The sequence below is a fragment of the Cervus canadensis genome, chromosome 20, assembly GCF_019320065.1.
Source record: "Cervus canadensis isolate Bull #8, Minnesota chromosome 20, ASM1932006v1, whole genome shotgun sequence".
Taxonomy (NCBI): domain Eukaryota; kingdom Metazoa; phylum Chordata; class Mammalia; order Artiodactyla; family Cervidae; genus Cervus; species Cervus canadensis.
The window spans coordinates 60,164,187-60,184,057 of record NC_057405.1 but is presented as its reverse complement, the minus strand read 5'-3'; the positions used below and the strand labels follow the sequence as shown (position 1 = coordinate 60,184,057).

Sequence of the window (19,871 nt, the reverse complement as noted above, 5' to 3'; positions counted from 1 at the left end):
CTTGCGGCAGCGAAGTGACTTACGGCCGCCCCGTCCCCTTGGGGAGCGCCCGTTGGTGAGCGCGGAATACGGAGGCCGGCGCGGGCCTGGGTACTGTGGGCTGGCCGTGTCGAAGCATGACCCAGTCGGTGGTCGTACAGGGTAAGCTTCCTTGGGAGGATGGGGACCCATTCGCTGCCGAGGCGGGTGGCCCTTTTTCCCGCCTAATGTCTGTTCTCTTTCCTTCCTGGGCACAGTGGGCCAGTGTGGAAACCAGATCGGCTGCTGCTTCTGGGATCTGGCGCTAAGAGAGCACGCCGCCGTCAACAAGGTACTGCTAACCCTAATTCCCCACCCGCACCCCAGATCTGTCACTGAGGCTCTTCCAAAAAATAAGCAAGAATCACCCTCTGTGACCTCTTTTATATGAGGTCTTTTTGGTAGAGGGCAAACTGGTTTTTGTTTTTGTTTTTAAATTTTATTGAAGTACAGTTGATTTTGGGGCTTCCTTGGTGGCTCAGCGGTGAAGAATTCGCCTGTCAATGCAGGAGACGGGGGTTAAATCCCTGGATCAGGAAGATTACCTGGAGTAGGAAATGGCAACACACCCCAGTATTGTTGGTGGTTCCCAGGTGGCGCTAGTGGTAAAGAACCCACCTGCCACTGCAGATGTAAGAGACCCTAGGAATCCCGTGGACAGGGGAGTCTGGCGGGCGACAGTCCATGAGGTCGCAAAAGAGTGGGACACGACTTAGCAACTAAAAGAACAACATGGTTGATTTACAATGTCGTGGTTATTTCTTCTGCACAGCAAAGTGACTCAAACTTATGGACAGACATTAAGGACAAATTTAAGTCGGCGTTAGACACACAACAGTCTTAAGGAACACTGGCCAGAGACCTCTTTGTCAGGGCTCTTGTGAGGAGCAATGATATACCATATGTGAAAGTTGTTGTTCAGTTGCTAAGTCATGTCCGACTCTGTGACCCCATGGACTGCAGCAGGCCAGTCTGCATTAGTAGGTAACGGTGTGTGGTACTGTAATCCTTAATTTAACCAGTTAGTTTTTTAAATGATTGCCAAGAATCCAAGGAAAGCTTTCATTTGATGCACCTGTTCTACAATTCTGTGAGGACATCATTCTTCAGTACCGCCAGCTGAATTTAATCCATACATCTCACGATATTTCCTCTTCTCTAGATTGGAAGAATGAATCTAAGCATTTTATGATTATTTGCTTTTTTTTATTGTAGCTGTATGCCAGCCTTTAAAGTATTGTGGGATAATTAAATTAATAATCCTTAAATTAAAAAGACTTAATTTGGAAAAGAGGCTAAATGTAATCAAACACCAATACATGTATTTTTTCTTTTTAGAAAGGGATTTATGATGAGGCAATAAGCAGCTTCTTTAGAAATGTGGATACCAGGTAAGATGGGGTTAAAGTTTATCACATAGCATAATGATTATTTTTATGTCAGCAGTTAGTGGTAAAATTTTTGAAAGGACAATAACAGTTGATAGCTGTAAAGAAGTTGTCCATCTTTTTGTTTTTCTCATTATTGAAAACGTATTCTTTTGTCATTAATATTCTCATATCATTTAGCAGAGCAGGACTACATTTCCTTTTATTCCTTTATATCAAGAAATAAAAAGAACCTTTAATGTGCGTTCTTTTAACTTGACCTTGAGATAAAGTTTCACTAAAAGGAATGCTGAAAATTTCCCTGAGAGTATCTTGTTAATGCATTCAATAATGGCTAACTTTTGAAAGAAAACTGTACTGTTTACATTCCTGTGATATTACTTGTGGCCAGGAGTATTTGCTCTACAAATAGAATGTGCTAAAAAGAAACAAAGCAGATGTGGTCAGAGTAGTTTTGTTAATTTAATAAAGGGTATATGTAAATATAGAGCTTCACCAGGTAGCTCAGTGGTAAAGAACTCAATGCAGGAGATGCTGGTTGTATTCCTGGGTCAGGAAGATTCCCTGGAAATGGCAACCCACTCCAGTATTCTTGTCTGGGAAATCCTGTGGACAGAGGAGCCTGGTGGGCTACAGTCCATGGGATTGCAAAAGAGTTGGACACGACTTAGCGACTAAACAACCACAAATATGTAAGTATATATCTTTTACCTGAAAGAGTAATATTTTGTTCAGAGTATTTTTTCTAAGCGTTTAATATTAAGTCATGAAGTTCATGCATTCTCAAAATGCTTAATAAAACTAAACCTGCTGGACTTGAACTGAAAAATAAATGGTTTATATGAGTTGTAACCTAATAAAAATTTCAGTTCTACTTTGAATTAGTTGGTTGGATATCTGAGGCAGTTATCTCCCAGAGAAGGCTAGGTAGGCCCCACTTTTTGGTGAATTTCAGATTTTGATCCTCAGGCTTGCAAATTCAGAAACTTCATTGACAGCTTGAGAATGAGTCCAGTGCTCTCCAGTACAGGCAGAAAACCAAACTAAGATGGGAGATTAAAAAGCAGAAAGTCAATGTAGTCATGGACAACAGGAACTATAACTCAAGACTAGATACTTATTATCTTTCAAAGGCACATTATGTTCTGTAAGAAATCTGTCAGGAAATCTAAGTAATAGAAGGTTGCTTAGTGACCATGGAATCAGACCAAAGTAAGTTAGATATATTACTTAACTTAATGACTGGTGTTATTTATCTTTATTAATATGGAGACATCTGTCACATAGACTAGGTTTCCTCTTGTCTGTACGCTGTAATATCTTCTCCCTTAAATACTATTAAGAGACTCAAATTTGCCTTTGCAGTACTTCCTTGTAGGTAGTATTCTAACTAAATTTGTTCTCCCATTCCCTCTGTAGTATTCCTTTCATTGTTACATAGTTGAGACTCAGCCTGAAAGCTGTTCTGTCTTAATAAGGTGATTTTATGTAACTATATTCTCATCTCCTTGGTTTGTTTTATAGTTTAACCTGAGAGCATTCTTATTTCCCTAGTATCAAGTTTGAAAAAAGGGCCTTGGCATCTTGCTCTTCTTTCCATGCGCTATGAATACATGCAGCATCTATTCCACAAAGTAGTACAAAAATTCTTTTTCAAGAACAGGACCACATCTTTTTATATACTTCTTTATCTATTTGAGGAAATTATCATACCTTTTTAATAGCATGATAGGAATATAGCTATACCAAGGGTTGGCAAGCCTTTCCTATAAAGGACCAGATGGTAAATATTTTAGGTTTTGCAGACCATAAAGCCCATGCCACATCTCGTTTAGTCTGCTCTGATAGCATGAATGCAGGTGTAGATAGTACATAAACAAATGATGTGACTTTATTCCAGTAAAACTTGTTTTCACAAGTAGCTGGTCAAGACTGGCCTGAGGACTATATTTTATCAAACCTGACTTATGGCATCATCTATACTCAACGCAGCTTTCCTTCGTATATTCTGTCTTGTAAATTATGTTGACCCGTACACTGTTTGTGGTCACAGATTTAGTTATTTTGGTGACTTATCTTCAACACGAAATTCTAGAAACAGCCTTAAATACTCAGCAGTATATAACTGATAGTTAGTTGATGTGTGTTTGGCTGCAACAGGAAGCCTCACTAATGGTGACTTAAACAGTAGATGTATCCAGTTATGTCACATTCAAAGAAAACTGGAAATCGGATGATCTTTGTCTGGAGAATTGCCCTAAAGACCAAGATACTGTCATATTGTTTCATGTGTTGGTTTTTTGACCTGGTGTTTTTTTACTTGTAACTATAAGATGACAGTTTCCACTGCCAGGAATCCCATCCATGTTCATGTTCAAGATAGGAAAAAGGACCAGCTACATCTGGTCATTTTTATCAGAAAGCTTCCCAGAATAACTCCTTTTTACCTCACTACCCAGAACTAGATTTCATGGCCAGCCCAAACTGCAGACAAAGACAGGGAAATAAGTACCTCGCTTTTTCAGCCTGATGGGAGATGGGTAAGGGGGATGCAGGTTAAGAATGGCTTCTTTGTTGCCTTTTGTGTCTGCCTCTCTTGACCTATAAGTAGCTTTACTCTACAAATGGAAGTTAACCTTATTATCTAATAGGATTATTACCCATGGGCTATCTTATGACCTTTTCTCATGTTTTATCTTTCAGAGTGGTTGGTGATGGTGGCAGTATTTCCAAAGGGAAAATTTGTTCTTTAAAAGCACGTGTAAGTTGTATACACTTGGATTCTTATATTGCATGTGTTTTTAAAATAGCTGTACTTCTGTAACTATCATTAGAATAAAATTTTACTTTAACTTCTCAACTTTTAAAAAAGTATTTGCTAAGCCACATTTAATATAAATATGATTAAGCAGATATTTGTGTCTCCATGAAACTTCAGGGGAAAAATTTTGTGCTTAAAGTAAAAACGCTGCATATTTAGCATTTTTTGCCTAATATTTTAGGTGAAATATATGTCTAGATAAATAATAAAAGCCATTCTAACTCTAAGCCTGAAATACATTCTCAGTCAGTTCAGTTGCTCAGTCATGTCTGACTCTTTGTGACCCCTTGGACTGCATGCAGCACACCAGGCTTCCCTGTCCATCACTGACTCCTGGAGCTTGCTCAAACTCATGTCCATCAAGTTGGTGATGCCACCCAACCATCTCATCCTCTGCCATTCCCTTCTAGTGCCTCCAGTCTGCCCCAGCATCAGGATCTTTTCCAATGAGTCCCTTCTTCACATCAGGTGGCCAAAGTATTAGAGCTTCAGCTTCAGCATCAGTCCTTCAATGAATACTCAGGACTGATTTCCTTTACAATTGACTGGTTTGATCTTGCAGTCCAAGGGTATCTCAAGAGTATTCTCCCCAACACCACAGTTCAAAACCGTCAGTTCTTCAGCAATCAGCTTTCTTTATGGTCCAGCTCTCACATCCATACATGACTACTGGAAAAACCACAGCTTTGACTAGATGGACTTTTGTTGGCAAAGTAATGTCTCTGCTTTTTAATATGCTGTCTAGGTTGGTCATAGCTTTTCTTCCAAGGGAGCAGGTGTCTTAATTTCATGGCTACAGTCACCATATGCAGTGATTTTGAAGCCCAAGAAAATAAAGCCTGTCACTGTTTCCATTGTTTCCCCATCTATTTGCCATGAAGTGATGGGACCTGATGCCATGATCTTCATTTTTTGAATGTTGAGTTTTAAGCTAGCTTTTTAACTCTCCTCTTTCAACTTCATCAACAGGCTCTTTAGTTCCTCTTTGCTTTCTGTCATAAGGGTGGTGTCATCTGCATATCTGAGGTTACTGATATTTCTCCCAGCAATCTTGATTCCAGCTTGTGCTTCATCAAGCCTGGCATTTTGCATGATGTACTCTGCATATAAATTAAATAAGTAGGGTGACAATATACAGCCTTGACGTACCCCTTTCCTGATTTGGAACCAGTCCATTGTTCCATGTCCGGTTCTAACTGTTGCTTCTTGACCTGCATACAGGTTTCTCAGGAGGCAGGTAAGGTGGTCTGGTATTCCCATCTCTTTCAGAATTTTCCACAGTTTATTGTGATCCACACATTCAAAGGCTTTAGTGTAGCCAATGAAGCAGAAATAAATGTTTTTCTGGAATTTTCTTGCTTTTTTGATGATCCAGCAGATGTTGGCAATTTGATCTCTGGTTCCTCTGCCTTTTCTAAATCCAGCTTGAACATCTGAAAGTTCACAGTTCATGTACTGTTGAAGCCTGGCTTGGAGAATTTTGAACATTACTTTGCTAGCATGTGAGACGAGTACAGTTGTGCAGTAACTTGAACATTCTTTGGCATTGCCTTTCTTTGGGATTGGAATGAAAACTGACCTTTTCCAGTCCTGTGGCCACTGCTGAGTTTTCCAAATTTGCTGGTATATTGAGCATCATCTTTTAGGAGTTGAAATAGCTTAGCTGGAATTCCATCACCTCTACTAGCTTTGTTCGTAGTGATGTTTTCCTAAGGCCCACTTGACTTCACATTCCAGGATGTCTGGCTCTGGCCCTAGGTGAGTGATCACACTATCGTGTTATCTGGGTAATTAGGATCTTTTTTGTATAGTTCTGTGTATTTTTGTTGCCTCTTCTTAATATCTTCTGCTTCTGTTAGGTCCATACCATTTCTGTGCTTTATTGTGACCATCTTTGCATGAAATGTTCCCTTGGTATCTGATTTTCTTGAAGAGATCTCTAGTCTTTCCCATTCTATTGTTTTCCTCTATTTCTTTGCACTGATCACTGAGGAAGGCTTTCTTATCTCTCCTTGCTATTCTTTCGAACTTTGCATTCAGATGGATATATCTTTCGTTTTCTCCCTTGCCTTTCACTTTTCTTCTTTCCTGAGCTATTTGTAAGACCTCCCCAGACAACTATTTTGCGTTTTTGCATTTCTTTTTCTTGGGGATGATTTTGATCACCGCTTCCTGTGCAGTGTTACAAACCTCCATCCATGGTTCTTCAGGCGCTCTGTCAGATCTAATCCCTTGAATCTATTTGTCACTTCCACTGTATAATTGTAAGGGGTTTAGGTCATACCTGAATGGTCTAGTGGTTTTCCCTACTTTTCAGGTTAAGTCTGATGTTTGCAATAAGGAGTTCATGATCTGAGCCACAGTCAGCTCCCAGTCTTGATTTTACTGACTGTATAGAGCTTCTCCATCTTTGGCTGCAAAGAATATCATCAATCTGCTCTCAGTATTGACCATCTGGTGATGTCCATGAGTAGAGTCATCTCTTATGTTTTGGAAGAGGGTGTTTACTAGTCATAGTAAACACTGTGTTCTCTTGGCAAAACTGTTAACCTTTGCCCTGCTTCCTTTTGGACTCCAAGGCCAAACTTGCCTGTTACTCCAAGTATCTCTTGACTTCCTACTTTTGCTTTCCAGCCCCCTATGTGACTTCCATCACCAGATATATCCACTACTGGGTGTTGTTTTCACTTTGGCTCAGCCTCTTCATTCTTTCTGCAGCTGTTTCTCCACTCTTCTCCAGTAGTCTGTTGGGCACCTGGGGAGTTCATCTTTCAGTGTTGTATCTTTTTGCCTTTTCATACTCTTCATGGGGTTCTCAAGGCAAGAATACTGAAGTGGTTTGCCATTCCCTTCTCCAAAATACATTCTCCTGGAGGTTAATTTTCATTTGAATATGGTGAAAATTTTTTTTTCATCATAGATATTGCTCCCAGTACAAAGCATGGATTCAACCATATTGTAGTGAATACATACCATAACCATGTAAAAACTCCTGAACAAAAAAATACTTCTAGTCAATAGCTTGTGTTTAGTCTCAAGCTAATTCTAACAACACTTCTCTTCTGTGTTTGTGTCTCTACAACAAACTGCCTTTTACAGCTGTTGATCAATAATATTTGATTATGACAAAAATAAAGGTAGTTTAGATGATATGGAAATAATTGAGATGATAAGGATCAGACCTGGAGGAGTGGCTAAAAGAGTAGAGAACAGTAGTGTTGTGGTACCTGGGTACCATCTCCTTGTGTTTAGGAGACCATGTGCTTGTTAGGATAATTGATTAACCTAACTAGAATAATTGATTAACCTTTGGTATAGTTCATGCCTTAGGGAGTATGTTAGTCCCTACCAGATCTTACTCAGAGATAAAGAAATGTTGACTTTTCCTAGTCCACTCCCAGTTTGAGCTCTTTCCCACCACCATACCAGTGAGCGGGTTGGGAAATGGAGGAAACACTGTTGGGAAGTGGTAAATCAGCATGCTTCTGTAGCCTTTGACTTTTTTCCTAGAAAGTTTTCTTCCATTTCTCCTTAGTAGTCTTGGTATCATGTGGATCACTGAAGAGTCTAAACTTTAAAAGATAACTTGGTAGTTGGGTTCCTCCACTGTGTCCAATATCTTAGGTTAACAGGCAAACACTCAGAATTTGGTAAATCCTATATTACAATTAGGGAAAGCTGAAAGGCCTGATAGCTATCACCAGGTAGCTCTGGAATAAAATAATAAACGTCAAATCTTAGAGGCCGTGACTCCAGACCTAGGCTGGCTAAGTGAGGAATCCAGAATAATTCCTTCCAATTGTCATTAACTTCCAAGGGAGAAACAAAGGTCTGATATGACAAAGGAAAGATTCAGAAAGTTATAGACTGTCAGGGTTTAATGCTAAGTGACTATGAAAATGGTGATTCTCTCAAAACTGACTTCAGGAGATTCTCATTTTCTTTTTAGTAATAGATGTTGTCTCCCATCTCAGTAAAATTTGTGGCATTTATGAGTTTGTGAATTTTTACTGTGAATTACTGGCGGGGAGGGATACTGTCGTCATCTTTGACATCTGTCCAGTACCTTGGCTTTGCACATATAAGTAGTTTACTGATTTGAATTGGACAGTTTTCAGCTGTGATTTCATAAAGAGTAGCATGGTTGTACCTAGTGAGCTAATATGTTAATGCACCCTACATTCATTGAGAATTTTTTCTGGTTAAGGTTACCATCTAGACTTCTGAGACCTTGTTCTCAAGAAATGTATAGTCACATAGGCACATAAATCAGACATGGCTGAGTGACTTTTACTATAGCTATTCTTACTTTCCCCTGGAGAAGGAAATGGCAACCCACTCCAGTATTCTGGCCTGGAAAATTTTATGGACAGAGGAGCCTGATGGGCTACAGTCCATGGGGTCACAAAGAGTCGGACACGACTAAGCAGCTAACACTAGGCATATGCATAAAAGAATTGTTAGAAAACCAGAGAGAATCATTCAGTTCCCTTTTTTCCTTCTTATTCTTTGGGTAAAGGTTCAGAATCCATCTTTTCATTGGATTCCACTTTTGGAGCAGAGTGAAATTAATTTTTTAATTTTTGTAACAGATTCTATATAAAAGAGTCAAAGATTTGATCTGGTTTAAATTATAAAAAGAACAATGTAACTATAAGCTCAAAAATTATTTTTATTTGTAGAGTGACTAAAGAAAAATATGCTGATTACATTTTATTTCTCTTTCTCAGGCTGTCTTGATTGACATGGAGGAAGGGGTAGTAAATGAAATTCTTCAGGGACCATTGAGAGATGTATTTGATAGTAAGCAGCTCATCACTGATATTTCTGGCTCAGGGAATAATTGGTGAGATTATGCCAAATGTAAAAATCAAATGTCATCTGAAAAACATGAGGAATCTTTGTTTCATTCTGTTAGGTCCTACTGACATGAAAGCAAGATGTAATTTGCCACACCTAACACTAGGCCTTTCAGCCCATCATCTTTTCCTTCATAGATGATAGTGTTTCACAATGCTTGGAAGCTATCTGCATTCTAGTTGTCTCTCTCTCTCTCTTTTTTTTAAAGAAAAAGATGAATCATGAAAAATTCATTTACTAAATTTCTCCTTGTAATTTGATTCTTTGTAAATGCTAGGTAGTGACAAAAGTTGCAAGTATAAACTGTTCTCTTACCTCTTACTATAGGTCATAGTAAAGACTCTATCAAAGTTTCCCATCAGTCAGATTTAATGGAAAATGATGATACAGATACTGAGATGCAAGCCAGACCAGTGTCCCAACATATATAACTTATTCTGCAACTTTTGAGTTACACCTGACCACGTGTTGTGTGGAGGTCATTCTTACATTTCAGTTCACCATAATAATACTTGAGAATCTGGGCAACCAAAAAGGCTTGCAGAGCCTCATGAATGTTAGTACTAGATGAAATGTGTGGCATTTGATCTAGTACTAACATGATGTGACCAATGTTTTTCTCATGTTTTAAGTCTAAGGTCCATTTAGAATTTTTTATTTTTCATATCCTTCTAGTTGAGCACAATCTGCTTTTTAATACATAACATACACCACAGTCAGAGATTAAGTGAAGATGAGGTAAAAAAATCTATGTAACTAAAAGCTCATTTTGTTGTATTTATACCTTAAGATAAATTTTAAAAACTGTAGTTTAATATCCATTGATAGTGAACTATCTTACCAGGTTACTTGTGGATTATATTTATAAATATATATATGTGTATGTGTGTGTGTGTATTTGCTCAATTTTCTACCAAGTATCTTTGAGATTATATAATATGATTTATTGATATTAAACAGGAATAGAATTTACTTAAAACAGTAAAAATACCTTTTCAAGTTTATAGTCTTTTAAGTCAGAAATAATAAAATCTTGAAATAATAAATGCAAGATTTTTTTTTTAAATCTGTATTCTTTTTTCTAGGGCTGTGGGTCACAAAGTGTTTGGCAGTCTTTATCAGGAAAAGATTTTAGAGAAACTCAGAAAGTCAGCAGAGCACTGTGATTGTTTGCAGTGTTTTTTTATAATACATTCCATGGGAGGAGGTAAAATTATTCAATCATTTGTCTATTACAGTGTGAAAATGCAAGTGGGTATTCATTCTGTCAACATAAGTCTTGTTTTCAGGCCTTTACTTTAAAAAGATAGAACTATTAATTAAGAGTGTGTTTATGAGTGCATGTACACAACAGCTTTTTATCTTAAACTTTTGTCAAATTGTGTCACTCTGACCATTTTTTACAAACTTAAACGCATTTAAAGAGCCAATAGAACTGAATCTGAAAAAACTTTTCTTCTGTCTTTAGTGGAAGGTAGATTTCAGTATGGAGAAGGCAATGGCACCCCACTCCAGTACTCTTGCCTGGAAAATCCCATGGACAGAGGAGCCTGGTGGGCTACAGTCCATGGGGTCACTAAGAGTCAGGCACGACTGAGCGACTTCACTTTCCCTTTTCACTTTCATGCATTGGAGAAGGAAATGGCAACCCACTCCAGTGTTCTTGCCTGGAGAATCCCAGGGACGGAGGAGCCTAGTGGGCTGCCATCTATGGGGTCACACAGAGTTGGACACGACTGAAGCGACTTGGCAGCAGCAGCAGCAGATTTTAGTATAAGCCTTTTGGGAATGCTGCCTTTCTCGTAAGAGTTTTCTTGTGTGGTTCTGCATCCTAACTAGAGCTAAGTATTTGTACATATTCATAGATGTGCTTGCAAAAGAATATCAGTACCCTTCCTTTAACCACCTTCAGTCCTTTCTTGTGTTCAGTAAGAGAAATAAGCAAAAGAAATCCTCTTAGTCAACTCCTTTAAATCATTCCTTACATGGTAATTAACCACCTTAACCTAGAATAAATGATCTGCATTGCTTTCTTTCCCAGGGAAACTTGTACTTTGCAAGTGAAGTATTTTGCTCCTCTATTCCATGAAGTAGAAACTGATCATAATTTGCTAATTTCACAAGAGAATTAGCCTATTTTAAAAGAAAAATTTGCCACACTTTTTTCCTTCAAGCTGAGATTAAGATTGTTATATTCAGCAATTTATGTACAATTGACTTTATTATTCAGTATGATAGTATTTGAAAATTAAATTGCAGTGTAACCACGCCTTTAGAAGGCCATCATAATCATTAAATTAAGAAACTAGTTTTCTTTGTACTGACATAATTAACCTGCAGATTTTGAGTAAGTTTTCTAAAAAAATACCAGTTTGATTTATAGTTCTTTATGGTACCTTTTTATATCCCTTTATTACTCAGAACCTCAGTAGATTGTACTTTATTCATAGTTCACTGAAAATGGCAAATATACTTGAAACAATATTGAAGATTAAAAATGAAGTTTTTTCCCACATCTAATCCCTAATCTCTCTCCTCACATATAATCAAGTTTCCAGTGTCTCTCCTTCCGGATATTTTCTGTGCACATTTTGTGTGTTTTTACATAAACAAGATCATGCAATACATATTACTCTATCATGTTTTCACCTTAAATTGTTTCTGAACATTTTTCAGTATCAGCCCACAATATCCAATTGTAAATATGTAATAATTTTTAAAGTCAGTTCCTCATTGATGGATGTCAAATTATTCATGGTTTTTAGTTACCACATAAAAATCCCCAGTGAACATTTGGTATCTGCCTCTTTGTCTGTGCCACAATAGCTGTAAGGAATATTCCTAGATAGGAAAGTGGGACCAAAGTTCGTTGGTACATTTTAAGTTTTGATTGATACGACTAAATAACCTTCCCACAATACTGCGCCAATCTGTATTATTAGCAGCAATTTGTAAGAGTTTATTTCCCCACACTGTCACCAACACTGCGTATTATGAGACATTAATACATTCAAAATTATTTGTGTTAATTTGCATTTTTAATTAGATGAAAGTTTGAGCATCTTTACATCTATTTGCGATTTGGTTTATTTTACTATAATAATTATAATTATTACAATTTCTGTCCTTAGCTCATTTTTCCATTGCATTATTCATGTTTTTACTGTTGATTTGTAACTCTCTTTATTAAAGAAATTTAATCATCCATCATATGTTTTGAAGATTTTTTTTCTTAGTTTGCCTTTTTTTTCATATATATGGAGAGAGAAATTTTATTTTTAATGGAATCAAAACTGTCTTTTTCTATAATGGCTTTGGTTTTTTATAATGCTTAGAAAGTCCTTATTAAGGACTCTTTTTAACCCAAAAAAATCTCTGTCACTTTCATCTAATATTTTTAATTTCATAACCTTTTAATATTTATTCACATGGGGTTAGAGCATTGACCTTTAAACTTTTCTTTCATCAGTATAGCAAGAAGTACATTTTATATCACCCAGCCCAGCACAGACACACACAAACATGCACAAACTAAAACAGAAGATTATTTACCCATACTATACGTGACTTACTATTATTTCTTTTGTTTCACTTAAGAAAAGAGAATACTAGTCGTAGTCTTATAAATGAGGTTTATAACCCACTAACGGTTCACAAGCCATACGTTGAAAACCACCAGGGTAAAGGATTCCAGTTTTCTCTCCTTTAAGTTTTAAGTTCTTAAAAATACCTGAATTTGTGTAAATTGAATTCTGTGTGTCAGAAAGTTAACCTGAATGGAATTCTTAGAGTTTCTGCTTTTAGACAGATAGTAAAAAGCTTTTCTGTTTTGAAATTATGTAAATTATAGTTGGTTATGCTTAACTTTAAACCATTTTAACTCTGCGTTTTAAGTTGCTTCGTGTCATGATACCATTCATCATTAAGATTATGTAGGTGCTACACCAAAGATGTCAAGATAATTTGGTTTTTTTAAGTTGCTTAACATCAAGTGTAGTCTGAATACTGTTTTAGGTGAATTTTTTTACTCTTGGATCAGTTCTCTTGGCATCATATAGATATAATTTAAATGTAAAAAAGTGTGAAGTGTAGAAAGGTCTCTTATCATCATAGCCAGACCCAGAGATTGAATTCATGACTTCCAAGTCTCACCACCTATACTGTCATTTCTTTATCTGAAATTAATTAGTTAATATATATATAATCATAGGTATGAGTTGAAAATTGTCTTTAATAAATATTTTTACCAAAAATACCCCACAGAAACCCAGGTTCTTTACAATTACATTCTGAACCATTTATGCTGTTTTCTTTCTGAAATCTTAATCCTCAGGAACAGGATCTGGACTTGGCACATTTCTTTTAAAGGTGCTCGAGGATGAATTCCCAGAAGTATATAGATTCGTGACTTCAATTTATCCTTCTGGTGAGGATGATGTCATAACCTCACCTTACAATAGCATCTTGGCAATGAAGGAACTTAATGAGCATGCAGACTGTGTTTTGCCCGTTGACAACCAAGTAAGAAATGGCATTGTAATTTATGGACATATTGTGTATACATTCAGTCTTGTGTCTTGCTTGTGTGTTTATGTGAAACAGTCTCCACTTTTCAGCCTTTCCATCTAAGAGAAAAAATGAATTTAAATTGATTTTTTTTCCTGGAAGAATTGTCATCTATGTCTTCTCTTCTTAATTAGCTTCTTTCCCAATATTTTTCCCTTAAAAGTCTTTATTTGACATCATTAGCAAAATTGACCTCATGGTGAATTCTGGAAAGTTGCGTGCAGCTATAAAGCCAAAGAGTCTGGTTACCTCAAGTACTGGAGTTTTTAAAAAGCGGCAGGAGAAACCTTTCGATGGAATGAACAACATTGTGGCCAATCTGCTGCTCAATTTAACAAGGTAATTCTGCTCACAGTGTACCTAAGGGCAGTCAAAACTGCACTCTGCTTCTGATGATGTTTTGCAGTAGCATTTTTTAGTTAGTCTAAGTTGTAGAAACTTTTTTAAAAATTGTATTTAAAAAATTTTAGTTTGTCTAGTATTCTCAGATCTTTGAATGATAGATCAGAATTTTATTTTCACTGACTCCAGAGCAGCATTTTCCCCAAGTACATTCCATGAAATACTCAGTTCAGTTCAGTTCAGTCGCTCAGTCGTGTCCGACTCTTTGCGACCCCATGAATCGCAGCACACCAGGCCTCCCTGTCCATCACCAACTCCCGGAGTTTACTCAGACTCATGCCCATCAAGTCAGTGATGCCATCCAGTCATCTCATCCTCTGCCGTCCCCTTCTCCTCCTGCACCCAATCCCTCCCAGCATCAGGGTCCTTTCCAATTAAAAGACGCTTACTCCTTGGAAGGAAAGTTATGACCAACCTAGATAGCATATAAGGCTATGGTTTTTCCAGTAGTCATGTGTGGATGTGAGAGTTGGACTGTGAAGAAAGCTGAGCACTGAAAAATTGATGCTTTTGAAGTGTGGTGTTGGAGAAGACTCTTGAGAGTCCCTTGGACTGCAAGGAGATCCAGCCAGTCCATGAAATATTAATAGGTGTTAAATGATAAAAAGTTTTGTGGGAGATATACTTGAGAAACACTTTGGTTAGACAAAAGCCAACTTTTTTTTCTTTTCCTTTCTGTAAATTAAACTTTTAAACCAGCTGATCTATAACTTTATTAGCTGGTCCAAAATATTTCTTTTACTTTGATCTAAAAGATTACTTTGGCATTATTCCAAATTATAGCACATAAGCAAACCCTGGGGGAATTTATTAATAGTAAGATTTATAGAACTAACTATTGAACTATATGTATTTGATTCAATCTGAAGTCTGTTTTAAGTAAAAATTTTACATATATAATTAACAACTGTGGTCGTGTGTCTGGTTATACTTTAGATAATCCAGAAACAAGAATTGCTGTAGATGTTGTGTTATATTTTAATTATCTTTATACATTATGTTCACGATAGTAAATTTCACTAATACAGAAAAAGCATATATTCTCTACTGAAGTACAGTGTACAAAAATAAGAAAGTGCCTGCTGACTAAATCAAGCTACATTAACTTAAATATTTTTCATGTTTTAATGTTAATTTTTTAGCTCTGCCAGGTTTGAAGGATCCCTTAATATGGACCTGAATGAAATCATCATGAATTTAGTTCCTTTTCCTCAACTGCATTATCTTGTTTCAAGCCTGACACCTCTGTATACACTGGCAGATGTTAACATTCCTCCTCGAAGGTAAGATGTAGTAACTGTATTTCAATTACTGGAGGATTCAGATTACTTTAAAAACAAACACATTTTTAAGAGGTAAGTGTATAACAACTCTAATTGTTTCTTCATATCATCGTCTTTGTGAAAAGGATATAAAATAGTTGATGATAGCCTTTTTCGATTAAGTGAATGCTGCTTCAGAAGTCATTGTTTAAAATAAAAAATAAACATCTAAAAAATGGAAGTCTTTATAAAAATCTCAATATTGTTTGAAGTAAAATCTAATAACTGAATTTTAAAGATATAATTTTTATTGAAAAAGATGTAACGGCTATGAAGTCTGACATACTTAAGTATACATGCTCTGTCACTTACTCATTATAGGACCTTGGGCAAGAGATGGACTTTTAGTTTTCTCATCTTTAAAAATGAGAGTCAAAGTACCTACCTCATATGCGATTTGGGTATATTATATAAGAGTATCTTTTAAAGCTCTTACCACAGTCTAGCACCACAGAAGGCTTACAGATATTGCTCTATTCAGTTCAGTTCAGTCACTCATTTGTGTCCAACTCTGCAACCCCATGGCCCAGCACGCCAGGCCTCCCTGTCCATCACCAACTCCCAGAGTTGATTCAAACTCATGTCCATTGAGTCTGTGATGCCATCCAACCATCTCATCCTCTGTCGTCCCCTTCTGCCTTCAATCTTTCCCAGCATCAGGATCTTTTCAAAAGAGTCAGGTCTTTGCATCAGGTGGCCAAAAGATTGGAGTTTCAGCTTCAGCATCAGTCCTTCCAATGAGTATTTAGGACTGATTCCCTTTAGAATGGACTGGTTGGATCTCCTTGCAGTCCAACGGACTCTCAAGAGTCTTCTCCAACACCACAGTTCAAAAGCATCAGTTCTGCGATGCTCAGCTTTCTTTATAGTCCAACTCTCAACATCCATACATGATTACGAGAAAAACCATAGCTTTGACTGGACAGACCTTTGTTGGCAAAGTAATGTCTCTGCTTTTTAATATACTATCTAAAGTCTCTCACTGTTTTCATTGTTTCCCCATCTATTTGCCATGAAGTAATGGGATCTTAGTTTTCTGAATGTTGAGTTTTAAGCCAACTCTTTCACACTCCTCTTTCATTTTCATCAAGAAGCTCTTTAGTTCTTCTTCACTTCCTGCCATAAGGGTGGTGTCGTCTGCATATATGAGGTTATTGATATTTCTCTCAGCAATCTTGATTCTGGCTTGTCCTTCATCCAGTCCAGCATTTCTCATGATGTACTCTGCATGTAAGTTAAATAAGCAGGGTGACAATATATAGCCTTGACGTACTCCTTTCCTGATTTGCTCTATTATAGTTGTTATATATCATTTCTAGAATACCTTGTTTTATAATTTAAGCATAAAAGTTACATCAATTTACTTAACAAAAAATGTAGTTGAAAAATACTCAGTATATACAGTGATGATGAACTTGAAAAGGTCACACTGACATTCACAGTTGACAGAGGAAAAAGGTCTTGTCAGACTCTGTTAGAAGAAAGTCAGAAATCCCTGGCAGTCCAGTGGTTAGGGCTCCAAGCTTCCACTGCAGGCAGCCTCGGTTCCATCCCTGTTGGGTGAACTAAGATCCCTCATACCTCCCTGCACAGCCAAAAAATAAACTCTTTTAGAGGAAAGTTTGTAAATGATAAAGTAAAAACTAGATTACAGATCTTTTTTTAAGAGTTTAAATTTAGATTTTGCCAAGCTAATTCTATACTGTGGAATGTCACAGTGATATTGATTAAATTTTATTTGCACAAGTAACAGATAGCCAATTATGCCAACTAGTAGGCACAGTCTCTCTTTCTGTGTGAGATGCTAATGAGCTTAAGCAACTTGCACAACGTGTTCTATTGAACATGGGAGTCAACCATAAATGTTTGCTTTTATTATCAGCCCAGCATATTAAAAATGAGTATACTGGTGAAAGATACACCTTCAGTGTGGACACACAGAATGTAAAGTGGTGCAAACTACTTATTGTACAGTAGTGATTATCCAGACATTTAAAGTTAATCCTTAAAAGCTAAAGACATGTAATTTCTAGTTAAGTTCAGCATAATCCTGCTTGGTTTATTTTGATTAAAGTACCATATCAACATTTAAAATTTTTATTTATATAGTTATAACTTGTTGAAGGTTTGTTTTTAAAACATGTTAGGAAAATCTGTAGAGAACTTTAAAAATGTTAGACTCTTAAGAAACTAATCACAATGGTCTTTCTAGCTTTGTGTTCTCCTTATTGCCTCTGCTATACTAGAGATATTTCAAAGGCTGCCATATCTACATAGAAACATATTTATCCTTGAGTAAATAATAAATTGTTTTAAAATTATACTGTTAAAAGGCATAGTTTTAAAACTTTAAGTAGTCTCCAACAACTGAGAATGATTTTTGGTTGTGCTTTGTATTAGTAAATGTCATCTAGTCCATTTTTATCAATGAGAATAGAAAAACATATTGGAATGTGTATATGCTCCTTTAAATTCCTTATTTCTAATATAAATATAAATATCCCAAGAACTATAAATAGCTCCTAGGTAATTGTTAAGTTTTTTGACAAATGGTAAATCAAGAATGAGGTTGCCTGCCTATTGTATAGTGGTTCTTAACCTTTTCTGGATTAAATGCCCAAAAGCACATACCAAAATTTTGAACACGGTAGAGGAATCCTAAGTCCCCCAAAGCTCACCATCCACTGAGAGAGTCCTCTATCCTTACGATAGAAGAATGAGGGTAGAACATAGGCTCCACTAGAGTAGAGGATTTTTGTTCTTCACTGCTGGGTCTCTCGCACCTAGAATGGTGCTTGGCATTTAGTAAATATCTACTGAATGAAATCGCAGCATAGTGCAATTTCTGTGGCTCTGCCTAGACAGTCTGCAGATACAACACACAGAGCTCTGGCTAGAGTTATCAAAGGCACTTAATCATACTTGTATTGAGTTAAATTGGATTTAAGAATCAGACTGGGGCCATATTAAAGGCCTAGGAGCCTGTATTATTATATAAACTTCATCAGTCACTTTTATCTTCCTCTCTTTAAAGAATAAAAAAGTTAAAAGACTTCATTCACTTAAAAGTATCCGTTTTCAGGAATAATAGAGAGTTGTGTCTTTTTTAGAGAACCTAGTATTGTCCTTTGATAGTTTCCTCTTAATTATTCCTAACTTGTGATATATTTTATAGACAGTAGTCTTAATAGGTTTTTAATTAGTTTTGATAGTTCTGATATTATGAAGTAGATAAGCATATTGAACTAAGTAATAATGACGTAAGTTTTAGACATTAGTACTACATAGAGTTAACTGACGATTTAGTCAACATTTTATAGCTACCTGAAATCACCAGTATATTGCAGAAGCTTTATCACCCCCTTCAAAATTGCTTGATTTCCTCTCCTCATATTTACCCAGATTGCTTTGAGAAAATGATATCTGAGATTCAGAATATAATTGTGTGTGGTTTATTTACCTATAGATGACTGTCTTTTCATCTTATAGTTACAGATAGAAGAATGATGTAATATTTGTATAAACAGTGACTCTTTCACTGTTCTAGGTTGGATCAGATGTTTTCAGATGCCTTTAGTAAAGATCACCAGCTAATTCGAGCTGACCCCAAACATAGTCTCTACCTCGCCTGTGCCCTCATGGTTAGAGGAAATGTACAGATTTCTGATCTTCGCAGAAACATTGAAAGGTTCGATTTTATACTTCTCAAGATAATGTGTTACGTGTACTGTTTGCAACGGTGGAGCATGTAGTTAAGTAGCATTGTGAACTTCAATTGATGTGTGACCTTGAGCAAGCTGCTTAGCCATTCTGAGCCTTATTTTTCCTCAAATTTAGAAAAGAATAATAGTACAAAGTTGTTAACTATGTTATGCACATTAAATGATGAGATGTTATTTTCTGGAAGTGTTTAGAAAATTTAACTATTGTTGTGTTTATTACCACCACCACTACTACACTGCTTCTTAGTTTCTTTTACTATTTGTTGACAGTCTGTTTTTTAGGGAAGTTGCTTTATTGAATTTCAAAGCAAGGAAAATTATAATACCTTTATTTCTTTTCATCCCCAGATTTCTAATGTTAAAGAATGTTTCTAGCTTCTTGAATCACCATTACAGCCAATTTAACATCCTTTAGTTCACTGTCAGACTTGATACTTGATACTGCTAGTATTAAAAATCAGATAACCTACATTATAATCTAAGCACTTAAAATGAATGGTACCATTAGTAATGTCCTAGTTTAACTAATGTGGGCGGCCATAATATGGCAGACATTTTAGCACTTTAATTCTTACCTTTGAGTTTTTGCATCTCAGATTAAAACCTTCTCTACAGTTTGTCTCCTGGAATCAAGAAGGCTGGAAGACCAGCTTGTGTTCAGTACCTCCCGTGGGCTATTCCCATTCATTATTAGCATTGGCAAACAACACCTGCGTGAAGCCTACCTTCATAGACCTGAGAGAGAGATTCATAAGGCTCTACAAGAAGAAGG

General features: G+C 36.5%; 1 protein-coding gene across 3 annotated transcripts in view; it reads left to right on the top strand.

Moving 5' to 3' along the window:
• Nucleotides 1-9: 9 nt before the first annotated feature.
• The window catches only part of TUBE1 (tubulin epsilon 1), a 20,985-nt gene continuing 1,123 nt past the window's right edge, over nt 10-19,871 (top strand). Inside the window, exons 1-11 of one of the 3 annotated variants that reach the window (XR_006263936.1) lie at nt 10-141; nt 237-310; nt 1,357-1,409; nt 4,110-4,167; nt 8,958-9,073; nt 10,173-10,294; nt 13,421-13,608; nt 13,817-13,992; nt 15,198-15,338; nt 18,925-19,065; nt 19,715-19,870. Coding sequence is in view for 2 of the 3 variants with exons in the window: in XM_043439285.1 (XP_043295220.1) it covers nt 117-141; nt 237-310; nt 1,357-1,409; nt 4,110-4,167; nt 8,958-9,073; nt 10,173-10,294; nt 13,421-13,608; nt 13,817-13,992; nt 15,198-15,338; nt 18,925-19,065; nt 19,696-19,870 (1,269 nt within the window). In the remaining variant the exon portion in view is untranslated. Of the gene's footprint in view, nt 142-236; nt 311-1,356; nt 1,410-4,109; nt 4,168-8,957; nt 9,074-10,172; nt 10,295-13,420; nt 13,609-13,816; nt 13,993-15,197; nt 15,339-18,924; nt 19,066-19,695; nt 19,871 lie in introns of all 3 variants that reach the window. The other 2 variants (XM_043439285.1, XM_043439286.1) reach the window with 2 other exon arrangements.